The following is a 19371-nucleotide window of genomic DNA, read 5'->3' on the forward strand; positions in this document are numbered from 1 at the left end:
TGGTTTGTACTTAGGGCAGCACGGGTGGCTGAGCTTGCCCCACTTATAAAAATGGTTTTAAATCTCTTCTAACATTACAGAGGTAGATAAACATACTCTCTCTCTCTCTCTCTCTCTCTCTCTCTCTCTCTCTCTCTCTCTCTCTCTCTCACTATAAAATCCCCCAAACTGCTCTGTTTCAAGGCCAGGTTGACACTTCTAATATTCTGTACAGTGTGTGTGTGTGTGTGTGTAAAATGCCTGAGCACCAAATTTCAACCATTGCACAAATACTAGAGTTACAGAGATTGAGAGGTGAGTTTTCTCGTGTTTTCGCAGATCTGGATCTCTGGGAGCGCACAGTAACACCACAGAGCATTTGAGGAAAGTGACCCAGATTAAGCTGGCTTCCTCCCAACAGTGAACTCTTCCAGACCTACCTTGCCTAGGGTGCATTTTAGGGTGTCATTACCTTTCTGATTTCCTCCTAGGGTTCTTTGGAGAGTGTGGTGGGAAAGTTCACTTTACTCTAAAAGCTCTTCTCAGAGAAGCAAACAAAAATTCCCAAGCTGTGCTCAGCTCGAAGACCTTAAGAGCAGCCAAAACCCAAAAGGCAAACCACAACCCTTTGCATAAACTATTTTATATCTCCAGGGAAACAGGCAGATGAAGTGCGAAGGTGCAGCAAATGCCAAGGGAATGTCTGTTTCCAAGTGTGCTCAGAGTTCAGCCTACAGAACAGCTGCAGAAGCTCCAGGCCTCTGCTCTGCGAGGTCTCACCTTTCACTGCAGGGACACACACCGGTTCTATGCCTTACAGAGACCTGAAGCCTGAAAGCCTGGCCAAGTTTGGGAAGAGGAGCCTCTCAGGGCTCAAGAGCCTTCCCACTTTCTGGAACACTTCCACAGTGGGCCAAGCTTGGCAAGAATTCAGATCAAGTTAAACACACACATACACACACACACACATTGTGAGTGTGCTTAGAATGTGACCCCAGCTCACCCTGTCTACAAGGCTTCTGCACACTAGGTCAGGTATCTCAACCAAGAGAAGGCTTGAGGTGGTTTGACTTGGTTTGGTTTTTAAGCTTAGAACACACACAAATCTGTCTCTTGGGTTTTTAATGTCTTATAAATTGAAGTTTATTCTTAGCACATTCCTCTTTATACAACCATATTGCTCTGTACAGTTGCAAGTGGGTCTAAATGCATTTCCCTCTCCCCAAGACTGTGCCCCAGTATAAAGACAACAATATCTCTCTAACAGTATCTTAAATAAATGCAAGGAGAGGAAACTACATGCCACACCTACCATCAAGGTCTACACACTTTGAGAATTAAATAATCTGGTGAGGTCCACAAAGTCTACTCAGTAAAGCTCATGTGAGCAGCTGCCTTAATGCAGAAGAGGAAGGTTAGGAAGCTGGGAACCGGCCTGCTTCTTCTGCTTGCGACAAACATACAAGAGCACGTCCCCAGTCAGCACGTGCTGTCTAGCTGTAGTCGATGGCCAGTGCTTCCTTATAGGTGTCCAACCCTGGCAAAGTTGTCCAGGTGAGCAGGTTGTTCCACTAAGCAGTAACGAGGACAGATGTCCTCTTGGAGAGGTCACACACAGACACCAACCAGGGATAATGTCTTCTTTTTGGTTATGGTTCCCAGCAAGTTGGATTTTGTTTTGGTGTCTAGGGTTTACTTAGGGAGGAGCAGATGAGGACAAGAGCAGGAGATGAGTAGGGCAGACAGAATCTGATCTAGGTCTCTAGATTATATGGAGGAGGGAATGGGTGTGGAAGCACCAGGGAGAGGGTGGGGATGGGGGTGTGGGCTGTGAGTTTGTGCTTTCCCGGGCGGGCAGGCAGGGGCCGAGGCAGGGTTGGAAGATCGCATCTTGGTGTTGGGAAGTTTGTGGTCTTTCTTCCACTTCATTCTCCGGTTCTGAAACCAGATCTTGACCTGGCGCTCGGACAAGCAGAGCGTGTGGGCAATCTCGATGCGGCGGCGCCGGGTCAGGTAGCGGTTAAAGTGGAATTCCTTCTCCAGTTCCAAGACTTGCTGCCGGGTATAGGCGGTTCGAGAGCGCTTAGGTTCGCCTCCGTTATAACTGGGGTTGACTGAACGCCAGAACCCCGAAAGAGAAGGCCAAAGAGGAAGAAGTATAAGAGGAGGAGAGAGGAGATAGGGTGGAGAAGAGCAATCGGACATCATCATTATATAATAACCTGACACAAAGTTCACACAAGATACATAAAAAACGGCAAAGAAAATGTTTCACAGGCTATTGACAACGGGAAACACCCGAGAGCCATAAAGAATGGTGCTGGGCTTTGGGGCTGAAGAAAAGCTTCAAAGACACATGGCCGGGAGCCTCTGCCAGGGCAATTAAATTTATGGGGGCTATAATTACTGCCCTAACAGTTTGGCGTCTCGTAAATCTCAGGATAAAGGGACCCTGGGTACAAAAGGGTTCTCACGTTAGGACCAGGCTGCGGGCGGCGCGCACACACCCACAGCCTAAGCGCCGGCCAGATGGGGGTCCCTTCCCGCGCCCTGTCCCGCGCCCCCTCGCCCACTGCCCTCCCGGCGGCGCCACATACCGGCGCTCACGTGGATCTTCTTCATCCAGGGGTACACCACCGGCTCCTTGCCCTTCGGGCCCGCCGGGCCCTGCTCCGCCAGCAGCAGCGGGCACGCGGGGGCACTGCCCCCCGTCGCGACAGCCGGGGTAGTGGGGCCAGGAGCGCAGCGCCGTGGGGGCACAGGGGGCTGCGGGGCCGGGCTGGGGTGCGCGCCGGGGGCCGGGGACTGCTCGGGTTGAGCGGGGCTGGCCCCACGGCAAGCGTAAGGACAGGCGGCGGCGGGCGCGGGGTACAGGCCCCCGGGGTAGCTGGGCTCGCGCTCCCGTGGCGCGTAGTAGGCGGGGGGCTGGCGGGCAGCGTGCGGGTTCGGGGCCGGCAGGTGCGGGGCGCTCTGGGGCCTCGGGTAGCCGGGACCCCCGCCCACGCCGCCGTCCCCACCGCCCGGGCCACCGTGCGGGGCGAACTCCTCGAAGGGAGGGAACTTGGGCTCGATGTAGTTGGAGTTTATCAAAAACGAGCTCATGGTCATTAATTTGTGAAGTGCAAAAATACTAATTTTTCTCGCGGTGTCGTTTTTCTGCGCTCGGCGAGGCCCCTCCCCCTCTCGCCGCTCTTCCCATCCCCCCTCCTCCCGGGGCCCGGCGCCCGCCCCTCCCCCCGCTGTCAAACGCCTGCCCCTCCCCCTCCCGCCGTCGCCGCCGAAGTTCGCGCCGCTCCTCCCCCGCCCGCGCGCGTTCCCCGTGGCCCTGCGCGCCCCGCCCCCGCGCCCCACGTGCTGCGATCCGGCCAATGGGAAATCCGCGCGCGCGGACCCGGATCAGGAAACGCGCGGGGGATGCTTGATGGATGCTGCTAGCCATCAGGGCGGGAGGAGCGAGCTTGGGTTCCTCGGCCCCCCAACTTGGATTCCGGCTGAGAAGTTGGGGCCTGTTAGACTGTGGGTCCTTTCGAGCCCTGTTCCTGCCCACGTCTGTCCTAGGCCTCTGGGTAGCTGGTCGCCACGACTCAGCGCCGACCTCTAGTCCAACCAGGCTTCGGGTGGTCTTCCGAGGGTTCGAGGCCCTCCAGGAGAGGGAAGGGCACTGGGACCAAGAGGCAGACCCTGGCTTTTTATCCTAGCTCTGGAATAAAACGAAGGAGGCCTACAGACCCATTTTTCTCGCCCTTTGATTCTTTGCCCACACCCGGCTGTTAGGGAATCCCTGCTTTGCGAAGCCAGGACTGGAGCTGCATAGGGAGGATGGGTGGAAGGGCCGCTGAACAATCCGGTCAAGGAAGTACAGCAAGCGAGGGCGGTCCACTAAAACCTCGTGGATACTTATTTTTTTTTCTTTTTCTTTTTTCAGACGCAGAATTTGTACATCATTTTTCATTTAAAGATTTTGGAACCTTCTTATATTGCAGTTGATGGAGGTGCTGACAAGAGCTAAATTTGCCTCCTTTATTAGGCGCTATTGTGAGACCTCCACCCTAGAGTGGGAATAGAGACTACGCCAGCACAAAACCCGGCTCCGAATCCAGTAACTTCGCGTTTCAGAACAACCACCAAACCAAACCAAGTTTGAGATACAATAAGACCGACCCTTCCTGGCCTGATTCTCAATCGGTCTTTTCTAGCTTTTCCCTCCCTTCTCCTTTTGAATGTTGTTTCCTCACGCAGGATCTAGAGCAAGGGCTATATTTACAGGCCAGCCCGCGATTTCTGAATTACTGAAAATTAGCATTTTAACGATATCAGTAGCTCCGGAAAGGAGGGAGAAGGGACTGTTGCCTGCCATTTGGTAATTGAAATTTGATGGGTAAACTAATTATGCCATTATTAACAAATAAATTACTTATTAATTCCACCTAATGTTGATCTTTGAAGTAAATACTGATGCCTCACTCGTACCTGTATTTGTGCTCTTTCTTTCTTCTGAATAGCAGACACACCTAGATCCTTTGCATGATGGTAAAGCAGTGAAAACTGTCGTCACTATTCTAAAAAAAATAACTCTCCTGTTGGCATGCAAAGCAATTTCCGTTGATGCACCTCACTGATTTTTCAGAGAGCAGGATAGAACAACCACAGCCTTCTCGCAACTGAATCTCAAACGCACACAAGGAAAGTTATATCCCAAGCCTAGAGACACTTCAGAAAGAATGTCCGGTCTATCTTCATTCATATCTGTTACTCACTTGAGCTACTAAATACTGGGATATATCCTATTTGATAGATAGTCATTTAATGCTTAGACACATGAAGACTATTATTGAGACTAATCTTTAAAGTAATTTAGTGAAAGAGGTTAAAAAAAGGATCATGTTAGTTTCTTCATGAAATCGACCTGATGTACTACAAAGAGATTTTCCACACTGGGTGCCTGTGCTGGTAAAGAGAGCTGTCCAGTGACAGGAAGCACTATGATTTTTTTTTAAATGAAATCTGAGCCATAGATGGAAATCAACAAAGATTCTAATCTTTAGGTATCCTCTCTAGACTGGAGGAAGGAAATCTAGCCTGATGTGGTTACTTTAAACTGATATCTCTCTCTAGCAAGAAAATAGGTACACAAATTAGACATTAGACATTACTAACATAAGTAGCACACATATATACCATTCCAATACACATGTACTGCGTATCTGCCTGTGTTCAGGTTGGATGAAAAGCTTGAGGAAATCTTGTCTGTTTCTGGTGTCACCAACCTTGAGCACCAGAGGAGTCCTAATCATGTCTGTTTAATATTATTTACAGACTCTAAAACACAAAAATCCATGTTGTTTAGCCTCAGAATAGTCTACAGAGTTTTTACGTTTAAGTATTAAGGAGACACTGGCACTGTTTTGTATATGGTTAAGCTAGATGAGTTAACTCTGTTTGTTTCCTGAGGTTCTATTACTTAAGGAAGATGGGCTTACACAGAATCCCTCAAGGCCTGTAACTTGTCTTTGAGCTTCTATCATAAACACAAACGGAGCCAGGACCACCAAGTGTTATCTCACACACCGACATTTTGACATTTTACTGCAAGATTTATGGCTGTAATAAACAATCTCAGTACCTTTCCTGAACCTTCCACAGCCTCCCTTTGCAAGCAAGCCATAGCAAAATCCCATTGAATCAAATAATCATTTGAAAAACAGTAAAACTAAGAAGCATCGCTTGCCTTCAACATAAGATCCAAGACACCAAATGAAAGGTAGAAAGAAACTAACTCAATTAGGAAAACAAGCCAAAGTTTACCACAGCAGCATCTTGCCTGGGGAAAGGATGGGATGCCCTGAAAAGGAGCAGAGAGGGAGCCTGCTAATCTTCACACACCAACTGGCTCTAGTCCCAAGCAGGGTTGAAGCACTATTTTTTCCTTGGTAAACTGGTAAGCACAATTGTTCCTTTCCATGTGCAGGGATAACATATATTCCCCAAATCGCTATCTTAAAACCCCATTAAGTGAAATAACTTTTCATCACGTCCTTGCATCCCAGATGGAGTCGAAGGGAGTCTGAGGGAGAGGGAGGGCGAGAAGGACCCAGTGTTTGCTGCCTGGTTTGAATCTGATTTGAATCATTTTGAATATATTTGGAACAGCCTTCCCACTTGAATGCAACCCTGTCCCAAGTTTCAAAGTGACCGAACAGTGACACCGTGTGCATTTTGTTTCTTATTAATCTTACACATTGACAGTCTTTGTTAAGTCACAGGCGCGCCCTCACCAGCCGACATTTTCATATTTGTTAGACGCGCTGACCTGAAGTTCACCTCGGCCTTGGACTTTGCGCTTCTAAAAAGTCTATACAGTGTCTTTTAGAGAGTCGGGTGCTTTGCCCAGGTCAGTCCTTCCCAGGAAAAACCAAGGGGAAAAGGCAAAGGAAATGTAAGCATTATGGGATGTATTGACTGTATTTGTCCTTTGTTCTTTAGCGTGAGGGCCTCCAGGCTGTCCTCTATCTCAAACACTTCTCTAGAGTGAATCGGGAAATGGCAGGATTTTAAACTGCCCGAGAGTGGCATGTAAGGGCTTCCTCCCACTTACATCAGGTTACAGGAAAACAACACTTGACCAGACCAAATTTTTACCAATTAATTTGTTTTGGGTGCAACTTCCTGGTGATGGTTTAAAATTACAACAAAGACCAGACATAGGACTAATATTCATTTTAAAATTATACATGAGTTTAACCCAGGATTATCTATATCCTAAAGATCAAAGTCCTCTAAAGAGGTAAGCACTCTCGAAGCAGTACTTCCACAGGTATCTTTTGTCACTAAACTAGCTAAAAGGGTGCTCTTTGAGCATTGATGCTAAAATGTTTCTTGAGGACGTCACATGGCTTTAACCAAAAATACGATGAAAAATTCCATGGAAGAGACATAATTTCTAGGTGAGCAAGTGGGGGCTGGGTTCCGTTCTTTTCATTTCAAGAGACCAGATGTGCCCTGCTTACTGTTATAACTCCAGTGACCACAGCTCTTTCCATTTCATCTGGCAAAACCTATTTGGCTCCAAGCTCCTGGCCAGAGTAAAAACTCACCTATTGCACAGTAGACATGCTCTGGCTACTCGCTTCCAGGAAGGCAGCATTTGAGAAATATTTACTTTACCACTGAATATACACTTGGTACCCTTAAATCTAATCAGAATGTGTAGGGTTGTCTTAAACATCCCTGCAAGGTTGACGTTCTGAGCCCTTAAGTTATTCCCAGAATTAAGAAGAAAAAAATATTTTATCTTTGTCACCATTGTTTTCCTACCTTGATCATTTGAAGGTCAATATATAGGAAAGGAAAATATGTTCCCTAGGAAATAGAGTCCAACCCAGACACTTAAAGCTAATCTAGATGTATGAAAAATAAAATATTGGTTAACACTTCATTTGCAACAGACAAATGAGGCATGATTCCCTGTCTGCTTTTTGAACAGGGCGCTCCTCCTCTCTTCCACCCTCCCAGCTCCTCCCTAGGCTGCCTTCCCACCCTCAGTGTCTCCCTTGTCCCCACCCCCACCCTGTTCCACACCTATAATTTAGAAGTATCTTCTGGAGAACAGAAGCCCAGTGGTTTTACAACATGGCATAGCATGCAGGAAAGCCTCAGCTCCCTGCCTGTGTCTGTACCATGACTCATTTGCAGATTGTAGCAGTCCTCTTACATCCCATGGTGGTTTAATAATAACTATAACAGAAAAACTTGAGCAGCATGAACATAGCGGCACTAATGAGCATGTGCTTACTGGTGGTGGGGGCTTTAGGAATCCTACCCCTATCCACTTCTCTGCTCTGACAATCTTGGCATTTGGTGAGTTGCAGTTAGGGAGCAGGATCAGAGTCTATGCCTGAAAATTGCCAAGAATACACTTTGCAAGGTATCTGCCCTTTTCTCCCACACTTTGGAGATTACTATATGTATTACAACATAAAACCAAAGCACCCTAACCAATCAGAATCACTCTCCTTTTTGTCATATAAAGGGGGCATAATGAAACATTAGAAACTTGCTACTTGGGTTTTAATGGTCCTCTGATGAATTCTAAGCATATCTATTTGATGACAAGCCCACAAACCATTCTTGGTTCTCCGGCACTTAAGGTTTTGGTGTTTTGATAATCTATGCCTATTTACCTGCTGCTATTCCCTCAGAATAGAAGGGATAATTCAATATGAAATACAGCATGTATTACTCCTGAAAAGAGGAATTTTCTATCCTTTCCTCTGTAATTGAGGTCATTCAACCACCAGGGTTCACCTGGAGTCCACACCGTGATACACGCGTCACTCTGAGCCATTTTATCTTTTGTGGTGATAGTCAAGATCGCAGCTCGAACATTGACATCAAACTCTGTCTGGGCAGATGACTAAGAGTGCTGCACAATGTAAACTTTTGACCCTCAACTTTTTGACCTGCAGTTGTAACACACTAACCACAAAGATACACAGCACTGAGCTTTAGGGGGAAGGGGCTCTCTGGATCTTAGGCAGTTCTCCCACCACGGCCTGATGGAATAGAGGATGGAGTATATGTGTTTTGTGTATTTGTGACCATGTTCCCTGTCAAACCAGCCAGCCTCCTGCTTCTTTTTTAAGTCAAAATCTAGGAGCTAGATCCATTTGAAATCACCTGTGATTCCACTAACAAGGACAATTTAGGGGAGAACTGGAGAATCTTTCGAAAACAAACGCTTAAGAAAAGAGGGGGAGGAGGGAAACCTGGCAGAGCGGATGGGGTGGATTTTGTTTTATTTAAAAATAAAGCCGCAGCCCTAATTGTTGGGAGACCTGGCCCAGGCAGGCCAGTTGACTGTGAACTTGTACTAAAGCGTGCTCTGCTGGCGATTCCTAGGGTGTGCAGATTTATCTTCTCTGAATTTACTTAACCCGGCAGTGAACTGCATGGACGCCATTTGTTAGGCGATGACAGACTTCACCTCCAGCAAAGGCTGCTTCACAAAATCGCAATAATTACCCAGTAACCTTCATAACAAATATTATGTTTGTGAGAAAGGGATCTGATAGAGAAAGACAAAATTCTTTTCAGAAAACACTGAACAAAACAAATCTGGGCTTTCCTTCCAGTTCTGGAGCCTAGGACTGTGGGCTCCCTCCCCTGTTTGGTTCAGTCTGGGCTGAACCCCCAGCACTCCTGCCTTGGCATCCTGTTTATACTGGTGTCACTGACTAGAAGAAAATTTCCCCCTTAGAAGCCAAAGGGCTGTAGCTTAAGAGTCTCTGCCTTCTGCGAGCAAGCCATGGGTCGACCCCAGCCAGAGAAGGGGAGATGCTAAGGGCATCTTGGAAGCTGAGAGAGTTGTCTTCATCTCTAACTCCATCTTCTGTACTGTAGTTGTTTGGATGTAACATTATCCAAATTTCAGCAAATGAACACAACTGTTTCTGTTAGAAAACTCCTCTCTCTCTCTCTCTCTCTCCTTTCAGAGCCAAATGAAGCAGGGCAAAGTGGGAAATCACAGGAGAAAAAGGATCTTGGTATAATGTTGTGAAATTAGACCAGGGAAACCCTAACAAACCCCTAAGTGTGACCAGAAGCTTCCTCTGATACTCATAGTCGAGGGGATATATTCTTTTTGGCTTGTAGAAACAAACAAGGCCCTGCACACTTCTGCCACCTTCTCCTTTTACAAGAGAGCACACAGATCTCTGCCACCAGCTGAAGCTGGATGTCTTCATAAAGCCCTCAGTGGGAGAGGGTTTTTTTTTCCCCCTCTAAGCTCCTCTTTTAAGAAAAAAGACTCAAAAGAATCCACAAAATGAACAGATACCCAACCACCTTCTTAAGTATGCTTCCCATGAAAATAGTAAGAAAGAAAACATTTCTTCCAATAACAGTCACACAATTGGGACTGGATACTGTATTTCTTAAAAGTCACTTAACTCCACGTGGGTTGACCTGCCCTCTTAAATTCTACTTAATCCTTGTGAAGATTAAAACAGACAGAAGTAAGCAAGCTGACAATACTCATAGTCTTTTTTTTTTTTTAATTTGTGCCAAAGAGCCCTAGGAATGTATTCGGTTGGATATGATAACATCAGCCTTTTTACCCATCCCCACATCCCAGGGTGTGGCCAAAGGATGCTGCAGATGCTTTCTTTTTCCTAGGTGTACCATGAACCTGCCAGCATCTCTATGACTCTTGTTCTTTCTGTTTGTTTGGGTTTTCTTTCTTTTGCTCCTTATTTCAACCACCGAGAAATTATACAAGCAAAATCACCAGACATAGAGCCAAAACAGAACCACAACGCAACACTGTCTAATAACCCAAACTTAGCAGCAAAACAAAGGCTTCATCATTCTCAGACACAGCAGATAATAAGAACCTACCCATGCAAATGTTTAATCCTAGTTCCTTCTAAGGAAGTGGACACATCTTCCTGAGTACTGAAGTACCAATATTCACTTCACCCAAAAATAACTTCATTCATCAGCTTGCCACTAGTCAGGGAAAGTGGGATTTGTGAGAGAGTTTTGATTTTTTTTCTTTTAAGTCCTAGGTTTTGTTTTCTTTGGATCTCTGAATTTGGGACTTCTGTAGATTTATATTGCATGAAGGAGACTTCTGCATATTAATACTTGGTATTTCAAATCAACACTTCAAAACATTTCTCTTTAAGCACTTGGTAAATACCTTTACCAACTAGTACTTGAAGAAAAGTACCTAGCTCCAGAGAAAGAGAAGAGTCCTTAATTTTCTTTTCTTTTGTTTTATGCTTCATTTCTAACCACAGTTGGACATTTTGGCTTAGCTCCTCAGACAGGACTGGGTGGAGTTTATTAGGTCTCTGGTGGGTACCTACCCTGAGAAGACACCAGGACAGGCCAGAAAGTTCCCACTTAGGCTTGGCTTAAGCACATGGGAGGTTGGGGCCCGGATGGAATTGTACCCAGGAAATTTATATTTTACCTAACTTCACTCATTGGTACAATTTTGAAGACTGTTTTGGAAAACATAGATTATGTAAATTTCCTGGGATCAAACAGAAAGAACAAATAACAAAAGAGAAGAGGAAATCTCCTACTGACAAAGGGGTAATTTCTTCCTAAAGTACCCTTTATGATGTGTCAAGAAAAACAACCTAATGGCTCTGGGGACTTTTAAGTTGGGCATTTGAAGACACCTCAATTTCCCTTAAAACTTTAGGCACAGTTTTAGAAGAGAGAATTTGTCTGCAGTTGGAGAGGGCTACATTTCTCCATCTTTAGTGTTATCTAGGGAAGCCCTTAAGTTGCCTTTTGAGGGTCCTGAGCATAGATGTCTTATTCCTACAAAGACTGACGGGGAAAGGAAAGAAGGGAGGCAGAGACAGGCGGAAGAAAAGAAAGCGCTTTAACCCCTTTCAATTACCCTGAGGATTCAAAGACTAAAGTTAAATCCGGCCATAAAGTTTATTGCTTCAGACTCACAGGCTGGTGAGAACACTACCTACCAGTCAAATGAAAAGAACTAACAGGCGAACAGGGTTGGGCCTGGCCCGGTGCGGGGGACAGCAGAGTACCTCCTAGGTGGGGACCTGCTGTCTCCAACATCCTGTGGGTGCAGCCTGCTCCCTGCTACACAGCCAAGACCCCAGCCAGTTTCCAGTCTCTCCAGTCGGTCTGAAACTCAGGCCCAAAGGCTGCCGCCTCAATTCAGTCTTGCCAAATGACCCTGGCCCAGCGAAGACATATTGCCTCAGCCCCACAAGGAATCCCGCCTCAGCCCTTCCCGGGCCTTTCTTTCAAACTCTCCAGTTCAGTTCACCCCTCTCCTCCAGTGGTCCGCGTCCCTTCAACTCCCAGATCTCCGCGACCCCCAAAGAGCCTGGGCCTGGCCAACCTTAGAAAGAGGGCCGGGGGGCTGCCAAATTTTCACAGACAGACCCATTTTCACACCCACACACACCCACACACACACAATCATCTTTTTGCACGCCGGCAGGAGCAGCGGAAGTCATTAACATCCACGATTGTGCAGCAATTAAAGTTAGGCCTGGGGAAGCCACAAGGCTGGCTCTAGCTTTGCTAATTTAGGCAGGCAGAGGGAAAAGTTTGTCCTCCCATTTTGACTACTGAGCCAGAGAGAAAGAGAGGACGAGAAACTTTTTAGAGTGAAAATAAACTCAAGAGGCGAGCTTACCTTAACATGGAGGGAGCCATTTTTCAGAGAGTTTTGAGAACTTGTGGTTTGGACACTTCTGGACCTAAAATTGACACTTTGAATGACCAGGCAGCACACGTAGCCTGCAAAAGAGTCAAATGGAGTCCAGCGTTAGTGAGATTATATGTTATGTGGTATATAATGTTGGATGTCAACTCCCCAAAACCATAAAACTTACTTTAATGGCCCCACGTGACGTTTTATAGCCAGTGAGCCGATCTGTCTGTGCTATGGATGATTTTACGATCTAATTCATAGACAAAACCCTATTCATTTGGCACCCAAATGTCATATAGCCGGAACTGGGGCTTATAAAGTTTACTGTTTTATAACTTTTAAAAGGAAAGACGGCATCCGTGTAAGCAGCCAGTAAATGTGCAAATCTCTAGTTGGGCTTTAGCTGCTCAGAGGAGTTTCCCAGTGGAGCTAGGATGGGGTAAGTACTTTCCATTTGTAGCAAATTAATTGTAGCAAAAGAAGCCAAGTGGTTCAGTAAGAGCAGAGGGGACTGAGTGCTGGGGTTGGTTAGTGGGCAGAGGGTTTGGGGTCTACAGCCTGGCAGAGAAGCCTCTTCAGCAAGGCCTAGAATAGTCTTAGGGATGAAGGGTCTGTGGGAGTATGGCTAACAAAGCCCTGGCTTCTCTCTCCTTCTCTTCCTCTCCTTTTTGGTACAAAGTTAACTTGGTTTCCTCAGAGACTGGACAAGGTGGACTCAGGCTTTGGAACCTCCTACAACTTTCCCCACTGTGTTCTTCTGACCTGAGGTTTCTTGTGGTTCTGAGTTAGGAAGGCTATGAGTCAAGGTGTTGATGTGAAGCCACAATGAATAGGCAGGCTGCCCAGGTAGCCGAAGATTCAGCAGTCTACAGCACTACTGGACAGACAGAGAACACAAAGAGCGGCTTGCTATTTGGCATAAATCAGACCAAGAGAACTTACAATAGAAAGTTTATTTTGTTTTGTTTCCAGTCAGTGTTTTTTTTTCCTTAAAAACAAATACAAAAAAAAAAAAGCTGATCACAGTTTGCTTAAACAGCCAGACTTGGACAATATTTGTAACTTTTTCACAAAAACATACATCACTGAAGCTGCGCTTATAAGAGCCACTTCCAGAGTTCGTGCAAAGGGTCCTACAAAGGCACGCAGGGACACACCGCTTGGAGTCACAGTTTTCGTCACAGAGCCACTAGCCACTACACGTTGAACAAGTTAAGTTGTGTCTTATCAAGTCACCTCTACAACAGCATTAATTACACAGGAATATAGGTAGTTTGAATAAAAATATCTTTAACAGCTTGGAGCTATTGAGACAGGAACACTTCCACGTACATGCACATTAAAGAACTCAAGTGCAACACACAACATTGGCACTAAACGAGGTGGGGGGGGCTTTTTTGTGTGTGTAGGTTTTTTTTTTTCTTTTCTTTTTTCTTTTTTTGTTTTAGTTACTTCAAGTAACACAGCTTGCTTCATATAAATAAGTTAAAACATCTATTTTTTTTCAAGACAAAGCCATTCAGGACAAAGAGATGAACAGAAGCAGATCTACTTATACAGGCGCTATAATGGCAATAAACAGGCTCATGATTAAAAGATGAATTGGGGCAACGAGAACAGGGCTTCTTCACAGAAGGAACACAAGGGGAGTTTCAGAAAGTCACCTTAGTACTGACACTACAGAGAGCTGCCCCGCTACTACTGCTCAGTACTTTGGTGGCTCAGCTGCTCAGGGGCGGAAGGCCCCCCCTGCCGCGGCCATACTCATGCTTTTCAGCTTATTATCTTTTTTCCACTTCATCCTCCTGTTTTGGAACCAGATTTTAATTTGTCTCTCGGAGAGGCAAAGGGCATGAGCTATTTCAATCCTTCTTCGGCGAGTCAGGTAGCGGTTGAAGTGGAATTCTTTCTCCAGCTCCAGGGTCTGGTAGCGCGTGTAGGCCGTCCGGGCCCTTTTGCCTTCTGGGCCACCTATGTTGTCTGTAACAAAAAAGTCAGCGGTTTAGCCACCAACTCCTCAGCACCTGGTTCCAAAAGTCAGCCAGGGTCCTGAGCTGGGAAGAAGGCTCAACAAGTTCTCCTTCCTCACCCACCCTCCCCAAATTTCCTTCCCTCTTCCTTTCTGGTGAGAAAAACAACGGGATTTGGACTCTGGCAACAACCGGCCCACCTGAGGCAGGAACTCTGGGTTTGCGGACAGCTTGGCTTTCCCTCGCCCCCTAGTCTGCTCTTTAGCCCTTTACGAGTTGTCCTAAGCGGGGGTCACTGCCCACCGCCCAGAAACGGACTGAAGCACTGCCTTTTTTTCCCTCGGTTCCCAAGTGGCCTCTAGGTCACCCTCAGTTAAAGTTCCAGCCGAGCTAGCCGCCTCCTGTTCCAGTGTACGCTTGGGGCGCCCGATTTCTTTTTCTTCCCTTTCCTTCGCTCTCTCTCTTGCCCCCAAACTTCAGAATCCCGCCTGCCCTCGCCTGGCTTATTCCCCCCAAGCCCCTTTTAGGGGGCTCTAATTAGTAACGCTGTTTCCCCAGCGTAGCCCTTCCCATAAATTATCTCCCCTGACAAGCCCGATTCACGGCCCCTACTGCCATCCCTACCCCTGCATGCCCTACTCCGCTGGCCTGACCCTGAAGCGAGTTCCGAGGCACTGGGGTTCCAGACGGAATTTCTTCCTCTTTCAACATCTAAACTTGCTCGGCCACCCCATTTTCCTCCCTCCCCTCTCTCCAGTATCTGTGAATACAGATCGCTGCTGCAGTAATAGGGAGGAAGTAAAGAGGAAGGCAGGGAAAGAGGAGCCGCAGGGAGAGGCTCTGCGGGCTGGAGAGAGGCGAGACTAGGAGAGAGACCGGAGAGAGGCTGCAGAAAACAGAGAGTGACCAAGACCCGCGCCCCCACGGACGCGTGGATCAGAAAACGGCTGGCTTTACCGTGACTAATGTGCAGCTTGCGCATCCAGGGGTAGATCTGGGGCTGAGCGGGCGGCGCCGGGCTCGGCTCGCTCTGGGCGCCCGCCTGCTCGCTGCTGGCAGGGGCGTCCTCCTCGGCTGCGGACGCCGTGCCAACCCCCTCTCTGCTGCTGATGTGGGTGCTGCCGGCGTTGGCCGAGGCGCCGCTGGAGTTGCCCAGGGAGTTTTTCCCGCCGTGGTGGCTGTCGCTGCCGGGCGAGGGGGCCACCGCTGAGCAGGGCAGCGGGTCGGGCGGTGGCGAGTGCGTGGACGTGGCCGGCTGGCTGTACCTGGGCTCGGCGGGCGCCGCACTGGCCCCAGCCGCGTAGCTGCGGGCGCGCTCGCCGGAGCCAAAGTGGCCGGAACCCGAACGGCCGACGCTGAGATCCATGCCATTGTAGCCGTAGCCGTACCTGCCGGAGTGCATGCTCGCCGAGTCCCTGAATTGTTCGCTCACGGAACTATGATCTCCATAATTATGCAACTGGTAGTCCGGGCCATTTGGATAGCGACCGCAAAATGAGTTTACAAAATAAGAGCTCATTTGTTTTTTGATATGTGTGCTTGATTTGTGGCTCGCGGTCGTTTGTGCGTCTATAGCACCCTTGCACAATTTATGATGAATTATGGAAATGACTGGGACATGTACTCGGTTCCCTCCTACGTAGGCACCCAAATATGGGGTACGACTTCGAATCACGTGCTTTTGTTGTCCAGTCGTAAATCCTGCCTGATGACCTCTAGAGGTAAACTCGTGCACTAATGGGGGAGTTGGGTGGAGGCGAGAGGGGTGGCGCGCGCGCCCTGGGCGCGCGCCCGCCACCCGCTGCCGCCGTTCAGTCGGACTCGAGCGCCACCCGCTGGAGACTGGGCGCATCGCTTCGCTTCCGACCTCGGGTGGCAAGGGCCGGGGTCGAATTGAGGTTACAGCCCATTATGGCAAAATTATTGCATTTCCCTCGCAGTTCCATTAGGATGTACCAATTGTGAGGCCGTCAGCTGCCGATCGCACGCCCGGCGAGGATACAGAGGATTCGGGGGAGGTGGTGACTTAGAATTATTTACAACAACTTTATTTCCCCGGCTTTGTATACCCTCTTATTTTTGTGTAGAGGTTGGGGTCGGTTTGCCCGCCCGGCCAGCAGCTGTGAATTTTGAAAACACAGATATCACCTTCGAGGAAGGGAAGACGATTTAGCCAATTGAAGAAATAAATCCTGCCCACAGCAGCAGCTCTGTTTTTGTGAACGCATGAAGGACAGTGTCCCTGCCGCTCTAAAACCACAGGCGTCTATTAAAGACAGCTTTTGTGTAGTGTTTCTCCGAGGCGAGGTCAAATTCCATACACTCGTATAACCAGAATCATTTTTTTCCTCCGTGCAAATATGTTTTTCGTGCCATTAGTTTGCTATCTGATTTGCTTATTTATCCAGCCTGGAAGATCTTCATCCCTGGTCTGGTTCTTCTCATCAGCCCGGCCCCAGGTAGCAGGGTTCTTGGTGAACCCAGAGAGTGGGCCCTGATACCCAACGGCCTCTCCGAGGCTACTTGGAAGCTGGGATCGGTGGGTAGAGCTATTGGGATCTCGCTTAGACCACTGGGAACAAATTGCGGGAACTAATGGAATCATTTCGTAGCTGTGTCTAGTATCACCGTAGTTATTTTCCTGGGCTCCGAAAGACGAAAGTAAATCACAAATGTAGCTGAGAAGAGAGCAGACTCTCTCTACTAGAGGCCTGGCATCTCAGGCGTCCCTGGTACGTTTGGAAGCTAGAACTCTTGCGGCTCTCGTGGTCTTGGGCCCCCCTCTTTGGGTCCTGAAAGCTGCGAGGTGGATTGCGTCCGAGCTGTATGAGGCTAGGAGTGGAAATCGGGAGCTGGGAGCCTGCGGGAGCCTAGTCGCTCCCGAGGCTGTAATGTTCCTCTCGAGCCTAGGTTGGCTTGCCTCGGCTGAGGCTGCTACTCTCCCACTGACGGTTATGCGCCGATAGAGAGATTTGGTTCTGTCGGGGAAGAGGGGAGTTCCCCTTTGTTCCTCAGGCTTCTTGTTTAGGGGCATCCTGAGAGGCCCGGACAGGGCTGGGGCCCAGCTCGTAGACCCTTTCTTTTCAGTAGCCAGAGCCGATTTGGCGATGCCCTTTAGAATTTGATGGCGAGGGACCAAGGCGGAAAAGCCCAGGCACCAAACAGGGCACTGCCTGGAGCTCCTTCTTCCCCCACAACCCCGCGACTGTAGCTCACAGAGCGCAGAGGCGCTAACACAGCAGCAGGGCCAATTCTGGGTGCATCCCGGGCCTCGCAAGCTGGCTTGGGCAGCCTTGGGGAGAAAACCTGTGTGTTTGTGTGTACAGTGCGTCTGTCCCACAGCTGACGTTGGGAGTGTGGGGTTTTGTTTGTTTATTTTCTGTAATAAGTAAATGCGTAGACGCTTGCAAAGCTTTGGACGCTTTTCCCTAAGCTGCGGAAGAAGCAGGCTGGAATAAAACTTGGGGAGCAGGCAAGGGCACCAGGGGGCAAAGCCAATAGAGGTTACAACGCTGGCCTGGTCCCTGCCCTGAAGTCTACTCGCCCGCCTTGGCCTCAGAGTCTTCCACGCTGGCCTGCGTGGAGTTGATGAGTTTATTTTCCTTTTTCCACTTCATGCGCCGATTCTGGAACCAGATCTTGATCTGGCGCTCAGTGAGGCAGAGCGCATTGGCGATCTCGATGCGGCGCCGCCGAGTCAGGTAGCGGTTGAAGTGGAATTCCTTCTCCAGCTCCAGCGTCTGGTAGCGCGTGTAGGTCTGGCGGCCTCTGCGCCCGTGACTCCCATACACGGCACCTGTGGGCAGAAATGAGGTGCGGATAAGCGAGGCAAAACCAACCCACCCCGGTGTATCTCCCAGCCAACAGTCTCTAAACTAGAAATTATTCTGCTTCACCCCAGCTTCTCACATCACAACCAAGAGAGAGGGAAAGGGAAAAAAAAAAAAAGCCGGCTGGATGGCAAGGGTTATTTCATACCAAGCAAGATGTTTTTCACCTAAAAACGACTTGGGTGGGAAGTTGTTGATTTTGACAAATGTGGTTTGTAAGAGAATCATTAGACTTGAAGAAATAGCATGGCCATTCTTAATTTGAGGGGCCAAAGTCACTGTTTCAAGGGAGTGGAGCAATTATTTGTCTGTGGGTGCAGTGGGGATTCTGGGAGCAGTATGGAAATTGAATGCTTACAGTGGTGTCTGTGAAAGACGCTATCAGGGCTCCTTGAGGAGTCGGATCTCAATGTACTTTTGGAAAGTTAAATCTGGCCAGCCTTCTCAAATCTTTGCATATTGTTAGCAAGTTATGTGATCCATCTGAAAACACTCCACTGGGGAGAGTTTAAGCTCTAAAGCGACATCACTGTAAGTTGTAAACTTCCCCTTAGGCTCTGTTCCTGCTCCAAAGGGTAAGGGAATTCTCTGTGTGAGATCGTTGAAAACCTGGGGCAAAGAGAGGGCTCTGTGGGTGAGGTGGTGACAGACTGGCAGGGAGGACTGTGTTGGGCTGTCTGGGTGCTAGAGGTACCCAAGGGTGAGACAACTCACTCCCCAAGCCAGGGGTGAGGTTCAGGCAGAGTCTCAGGAGGAGACAGAAGTTAACTAAGAGTTGAAAGTTAAGTGGAAGATAAAAGAGGGAGGCAGGAGGGAGGGAGGGAGAGAGAGAGAGAGAGAGAGAGAGAGAGAGAGAGAGAGAGAGAGAGAATATGAATAAGAATATTCTGAGAAGGTGGCCCTCCAAAGCTTTGGTGGAGACACAAAAAAGAGGTCAAATACGGACATGAGGGCCTCTGCCTCTGTCTGTCTGGGCTTCTGAACTTCCGAAGGGCAGAAGAGGTAGGAACCTGGAGGAGCTCTCCTATGCTACCTTCTGGAGGCCCTCTCTGCTTGGAATCCTAAGGGGGTGGTGCCAAGGCTTTCTTATCTCAACCAGTCTCTCTCTCTCTCTCTCTCTCTCTCTCTCTCTCTCTCTCTCTCTCTCTCTCCCTCTCTCTCTTTCTCCTTGCCCCTTAAGTTACAGGGCTCATATGGCTTGGCAGTGAATCCTTCACCCTCCCCTAAAGTGTCACCTTACAGGGATCTCATGGCCCTGTCTTTCCTCTGGCTGGGCCTGATTGTCCCAAGGGGATGTTTGGGTTTCTCTCTCTCTCTCTCTCTCTCTCTCTCTCTCTCTCTCTCTCTCTCTCTCTCTCTCTCTCTCTCTCTCTCTCTCTCTCTCTCT

At 48.3% G+C, this 19371-nt stretch overlaps 5 protein-coding genes across 6 annotated transcripts in view; 1 reads left to right on the forward strand and 4 right to left on the reverse strand.

The window, feature by feature from the left end:
• Hoxa3 (homeobox A3) overlaps positions 1 to 12274 on the reverse strand; it is a 31717-nt gene extending 19443 nt beyond the window's left edge. Inside the window, exon 1 of the mRNA XM_029535485.1 lies at positions 12167 to 12274. The gene's annotated coding sequence lies outside the window, so the exon portion shown is untranslated. The remainder of the gene's footprint in view (positions 1 to 12166) is intronic.
• The window catches only part of LOC110317432, a 39874-nt gene that overhangs the window by 13309 nt on the left and 7194 nt on the right, over positions 1 to 19371 (forward strand). The window contains exon 1 of one of the 2 annotated variants that reach the window (XR_002380315.1): positions 12456 to 12623. The exons of the other annotated variant lie outside the window; for it this stretch is intronic. The gene's annotated coding sequence lies outside the window, so the exon portion shown is untranslated. Of the gene's footprint in view, positions 1 to 12455; positions 12624 to 19371 lie in introns of those variants that run through there. 2 annotated transcript variants of the gene reach the window in all.
• On the reverse strand, positions 1098 to 3096 carry Hoxa4 (homeobox A4). The gene is made up of 2 exons (XM_021191897.2): positions 2577 to 3096; positions 1098 to 2093 (listed from the first exon to the last, which is right to left on the reverse strand). The coding sequence occupies exons 1-2, from the start codon at positions 3085 to 3087 to the stop codon at positions 1747 to 1749; spliced, it is 858 nt and encodes a 285-aa protein (XP_021047556.1). The 5' UTR covers positions 3088 to 3096; the 3' UTR covers positions 1098 to 1746.
• Hoxa5 (homeobox A5) lies at positions 13619 to 17676 on the reverse strand. The gene is made up of 2 exons (XM_021191896.2): positions 15112 to 17676; positions 13619 to 14164 (listed from the first exon to the last, which is right to left on the reverse strand). Exons 1-2 carry the CDS (start codon positions 16004 to 16006, stop codon positions 13914 to 13916), a joined length of 1146 nt encoding a protein of 381 aa, XP_021047555.1. The 5' UTR covers positions 16007 to 17676; the 3' UTR covers positions 13619 to 13913.
• Positions 17535 to 19371, reverse strand: part of Hoxa6 (homeobox A6) — a 2627-nt gene continuing 790 nt past the window's right edge. Inside the window, exon 2 of the mRNA XM_021191899.2 lies at positions 17535 to 17950. Within this exon, the coding sequence (XP_021047558.1) occupies positions 17691 to 17950 (260 nt within the window). The 3' untranslated portion in view covers positions 17535 to 17690. The remainder of the gene's footprint in view (positions 17951 to 19371) is intronic.

Source organism: Mus pahari, chromosome 2 (assembly GCF_900095145.1).
Source record: "Mus pahari chromosome 2, PAHARI_EIJ_v1.1, whole genome shotgun sequence".
Lineage (NCBI taxonomy): Eukaryota > Metazoa > Chordata > Mammalia > Rodentia > Muridae > Mus > Mus pahari.

Bases quoted from the DNA above. Each gene is read 5' to 3' on its own strand.
- Hoxa4 (XM_021191897.2), bottom strand. From the start codon at position 3,087: ATGACCATGAGCTCGTTTTTGATAAACTCCAACTACATCGAGCCCAAG. The intron at 2,094-2,576 runs GTATGTGGCGCC...TCTGGCGTTCAG, and splicing joins GAAGATCCACGTGAGCGCCG to TCAACCCCAGTTATAACGGA.
- Hoxa5 (XM_021191896.2), bottom strand. From the start codon at position 16,006: ATGCGCCCAGTCTCCAGCGGGTGGCGCTCGAGTCCGACTGAACGGCGG. The intron at 14,165-15,111 runs GTAAAGCCAGCC...TTTTTGTTACAG, and splicing joins CAAGCTGCACATTAGTCACG to ACAACATAGGTGGCCCAGAA.